This window comes from Erinaceus europaeus, chromosome 14 (assembly GCF_950295315.1).
Source record: "Erinaceus europaeus chromosome 14, mEriEur2.1, whole genome shotgun sequence".
NCBI classification, from domain to species: domain Eukaryota; kingdom Metazoa; phylum Chordata; class Mammalia; order Eulipotyphla; family Erinaceidae; genus Erinaceus; species Erinaceus europaeus.
In genome coordinates this window covers 24,385,676-24,390,542 of record NC_080175.1, presented here as the reverse complement: position 1 = coordinate 24,390,542, position 4,867 = coordinate 24,385,676, and the positions used below count along the sequence as shown (strand labels likewise).

The 4,867-nt window shown below is 43.5% G+C and overlaps 1 protein-coding gene across 3 annotated transcripts; it reads left to right on the top strand.

Annotated features, from left to right (window-relative positions):
* Positions 1–259: 259 nt before the first annotated feature.
* Positions 260–4,216, top strand: SFR1 (SWI5 dependent homologous recombination repair protein 1). 3 transcript variants are annotated; one of them, XM_007530446.3, is made up of 4 exons: positions 260–398; positions 1,062–1,186; positions 1,990–2,397; positions 3,791–4,216. In XM_007530446.3, exons 1-4 carry the CDS (start codon positions 386–388, stop codon positions 3,977–3,979), a joined length of 735 nt encoding a protein of 244 aa, XP_007530508.1. In that variant the 5' UTR covers positions 260–385; the 3' UTR covers positions 3,980–4,216. The 3 variants fall into 3 exon arrangements, with proteins under 3 accessions (XP_007530508.1, XP_060027356.1, XP_060027357.1); XM_060171373.1 differs by having other exon boundaries at positions 343–756; XM_060171374.1 differs by lacking the exon at positions 260–398 and adding an exon at positions 621–654.
* Positions 4,217–4,867: the final 651 nt, after the last annotated feature.

Below are 4,867 nucleotides of genomic sequence, written 5' to 3'. Positions count from 1 at the left end.
ACGGGAAATGAACGGAAGCCTCCAGAATCGCCCCTGCCTCAGGATCTATTAGAGGGTGTGACACCCCGCCCCGTCGGCTGTACGGGCCTCCAGGGTCGCGGCCGCGCGCGCAGGCGTTCTGGGGTGCTGGCAAGGAACGGGGCCGCGCTCCCCCTTCAATCTGGCCAATCACGCCTCTGCCGCCTCCTCTTTAGGTCCTGCCCCTCTGACGCTCGGTTTGCTAAACCGCATGCGCAGATCCGCCGATTCAGGCGCTGGGCGTAGCCGAGTCGCGCGCGTCAGTTAATTCAGCCAATCGTGCGTCGCTTCCCGGTCTTGTGAGGCTCCTCCCCCGAGACTGACGGGCTCACGTTTGCCAGCTAGGCGCGTTTCCTGCGCGGTGGGCATGGCGGAGGGAGGTAGTGTTCTGGGTGGCGAATGTGGGACCCTGAGATCGGGGCTCCCTTTGGTGCTTGCTTGTGGTGTCGAGTAGCGCTGTGTTCACGGGGTCCGGGGACTTCTTCTCAAGTTCATGCCCGGCTTAGGAGCGGTGTGGGGTTTCTAAACCGCCGGAGCGGAAGGGAGCCCCTCCACACTCGCGCAAAGCGGGTGCTGTTGTTTGGGGAGACGGACCGGTGACTAAGGACTCAGGCCGGCGGACCTGTCTTGCCTCTTGTAGCCCCCGTGCCTCAGAGTCGTTGTTTCTGATCACACGGCATCCAGGGTTTTGGGGAGGTGGAGTGGCAGCAGATCTGATTTGGGGGCTGGACTGACGAAGTCAAAGGACACCCCCCCCCCCCCCCCCCCGCCTTTCCCAGGTTGTTCTCCCTCTGTCCTTGCTCGGGCCCAGGCTCTGAGGGCTTTGTGTTCGATGGCGCGCGAGTGGGCCGCCGGCTTCCCTGACGCTCGCTCGCTCGCTCGCTCGTGGGGCGGACGGCTGGCTTGGTGCAGGGAGGCCATGGGGAGTGCACGACGCAGGATGAGCCCGCCTGGGCGCAGTCTGTGAACCACCACAGACAGACCGAAAAACGAAGAAGAGGCGTGGGCTAATGCGGTTTCTGTCTCTTTGTTTTGTTTGCTAGATGTAAATCAAGATTTGATTTTCGAGATGGGAAGCCCGTCATCGGGCTCAGCCGTGATTTCGCCCAGCACCCCCCGGGCCTGTGTCCCCCCATCTCCACAGACGAGTAGTAGTTCAAGAAAGCAAGTACGGAAATAAAATGAGCTCTTCCGTGGGCCCGTGGGGAATTTCTAACTGTGCTTTAGTGCTGTGGAAATATTTTAAGTCAGTGTAGCATTAGTGAGCAAGTGCTTAAGTATTTATTACTTTTTTTTTTCATTTTTCTCCCCCTTTATGGGGGTTTGTTTTACATTCGACAGTAAACACAATAGTTTGCACATGCATAACATTTCTCAGTTTTCAACATAACAAACAACCCCCACTAGGTCCTCTGCCATCGTTTTCCAGGACCTGTACTCTTCCCCCCACCCACCCCGGGAGTCTTTTACTTTGGTGCAAAACACCAACTGCAGTCCTATTACTTTTATGTTTTCAGCCCAAGGTGGTGTGCTCACCTCTGCCTTCTCAAACCTCCCCCCTCCCATTTTTATCTCACACTAGTTGTATTTGTTTAGTTTTAGGTTGGCGGATTACAGCATCCAGATTGAGGAAGCATGCGTGCAACATGAAGGCTTTTGATGGCAGGATCTAGATCTTTAATTTTTTCTTCTGAGGTACTGCCAGTAGTGCCCGCATATGCTAGTTGCCGAGTAAATGTTTGTGATTACAGAAATAAGGGTCTTGGTATATTTTTTTAAGTGTTAAATTTGCTAAAGTAAAAAAAAAGGGACTTGCAGGAATTAAAGACCATTTTGTGGTAGTATTAGATAGATGGGGACAGAAAGCCATCTAGTGGTGTCTGTTGTAGAGATGTAAAGTCTTTATTTCTAGTAGATTTACTTAACATTGTGTTTGGTTTTGGTAAGCACTTCATGTTTTATGTTTTTCAGCCTATGAGTGCAACACTGAAAGAAAGATTAAGGAAGTCAAAGTCTTCATTCAATTCGTATTACAGTGTGGTTAAACGTCTTAAAGTAGATGAAGAGAACCAACAGGCCTTTTTGGAGAAACCAGCATCTTTAACAGAAGCAAACTCTTTGAAATTTGAAGAAAATGCTAGATGCATGGACAAAGAATTTGAAGAAAGCATAGGTTTGAGTGGTACTTCAAGGACTATCAGCCCATGTGAATCTAAACCAGTTGACACTGGCTCATGTAGTGCGCTCCAAAATGATTTGGTGAATGAAAATCTTCTCAAACAAGCATTAAGGGAAGAAAAAGCGAAACTATTGAAACAGGTTGAGGAGAAAGAAGACCTTCTTCGGAGGCTAAAATTAGTCAAAATGTACAGATCAAAGGTGAGAAAAGTTTCAGAACCATTGCATAGCATTTCATAGAAGAGCAATAGGTAACCAAAAACTTAGTTACTAATAACTTTGACTCAAACATAACTTACAGCTTTCTCATGAAGTAGAACACTAGGTACGACTTTGTGAAAGTTTCAGCTCACATTGAATAGGGAACTGAAGCTCTTCTCTCATGTTTTACCTATATCAGGGTTAGAGCTATTAAACAGTAGATGGAAGTACAGTGAGAATACAAGTGACTTGACAGTGAATGAATAAAAAATTGGCCAAGTACAATACAGCGTTTTAGTCATCGGACTGGGCAATTTTACACATCTAGTAGAGAGCACACGTTACCATGAGCGAGGGCCCAGGTGCAAGCCCCTGGCCCTTACTTGCAGGAGTATGCTTCACTATCTCCCTGTCTCCCCCTTCACACTCAGTTTCTCTCTGTCTCTATCAAAAACAAAGTTCTAATAATAATCCTATATTCTTATAGAGTATTACAGTGTTCCCGGTGCTTTTTTTGAGACAGCAACAAATACATTAGGTTTTCAATATCAACCTAGATAAATAGAATTTGGGCACATGGAAGAAGATGGTCATTACCTGTATCATTCATGTGTAATGGAACTGCTTCCCCTTAGCATGTGGAATAAGTTAGAGGTGTTTTTTTTTAATTTTATAATTTCTAAGTGTAACTAGAATTTTGATGAGCTAATGAATGCTGACAAATAATTGTATTTGAATACTATCATTTTTTTATGTACAGCTGTTTAATAGAGGAAGAAAATGACTTCCCTGTTGTACTCTTGTTTCTCTACATAGTTCTTTTCTCTTTGATTCCTTGAGATTTCTGTAGTAAGGGTAAGGATGGCTCCGAAAATAAGCGTAAAACTGACTTTGAGTGATATCTTAAACCATTCTTTTTTGCCACCAGGGTTATCACTGGGGCTCAGTGTTTCCACGATAATACATTGTTCCCATCACTCCTGGTGGCCTTTCTTCTCCTTGTCCTTTTTCCTGCTCCTTCCTCTTTCTTTGATAGGACAAAGAGAAATTAAGAGGGGAAGAGGAGATAGAAAGGGAGAAACAGACACCTGCAGCACCATTTTATCGCTCATGAAGCTCCCACCCCAAGCCCCTGCAAGTGGGGGACTGGAGGCTTGAACCTGGGTCCTTGCTCATGATAAAATGTGTACTCAACCAGTTGTGCTACCTCCTGGTACCCTCTAACCATTCCTCTTAAAATCACCCTATTTTCACTGGATTAAAGTTCCATTCATGTTGAAATGTTACCTTTTATACCTATCAGCTGAATTAACAGTTTTCATTGAGTGTGTTAAAATAGGATGTTTATCTGGATATTAACATACATATATGTTTTTGGTTTTTCCTGTTTCAGAATGACCTGTCTCAGTTACAGTCACTAATAAAGAAGTGGAGAAGCTGTAGCCAACTGTTGCTTTATGAGCTACAGTCCGCTATGTCTGAGGAGAAGAAACTCAGCCTTACTCAGTTGATAGACCACTATGGTTTAGATGATAAATTGCTACACTATAACAGACATGAAGAAGAGTTTGTGGATGTTTAATTCTTTTTTTTTTTTTTTCCTCCAGACTGCCTTTGCTAATGACACTAATTAAAAGATACTTATACATTTTGAAGGGGAAATATAAACCTTCAGCGTTTAGAGAAAGGTATCCTCTCATCAGCTTTAGGGCACTGTTACATCAATTAAGATCAATTAACTTTTTAAAAATAAATTTGCCAAGGAAAAACTGGTAATTAAAAAAATGAAAAAAAAACTATTAAAATATTTTGGACCATTCTGGAAGTGAGCTTTAATTTTTTATTTGCTGTGTTAAATATTTAAATGTTAAATAATTCAATCCGGTGAATATCTAAATCAAAACTGGTCTAACAATGCTAGCCTTTCTCCTGTTTGTGACTCTTGTTTCTATCCACTTGCTACATAATTCAGTGTAGATGATGTAGCAGGTTATTAACATGTTCACAGTATTTGTTTCTTGTATCCTTATGTCATATAGTGAAATGGCCACCTGTTTCTTAATAAAGCCATGTAATCCTCATGTCCCACATCTAAACGTACATTTTACATACACCTGCATTTCTGGCTTTGTGAAAACAGATTAAACTAGGAGTTAATAGTCCTCTTAAGTTTCTGACTGTGCAGTACCTGTCACCCTGATCTTACACAAATAAGACTCAAGCTGGCCCACTCCTGAAAATCTAAAATGATGTTTAGGGAAAGAAACCCCCATTTCATGGCTGGAGATGTTATATGTAAACGTGGAAGCAGGAGCACTGTTCTTAAAGTCAAGAGTTGTCCTTACAGTGAAAGGTAAAAAGATGGAGAGAAAATTTTATGGGTCAGTGACTGGTTCTAGTTTCCAGTACTTGAGAATTCACTGTTTTGGAGGCCTTTTACCTGCTAAGACAATTTTTATTTTTTTATCTT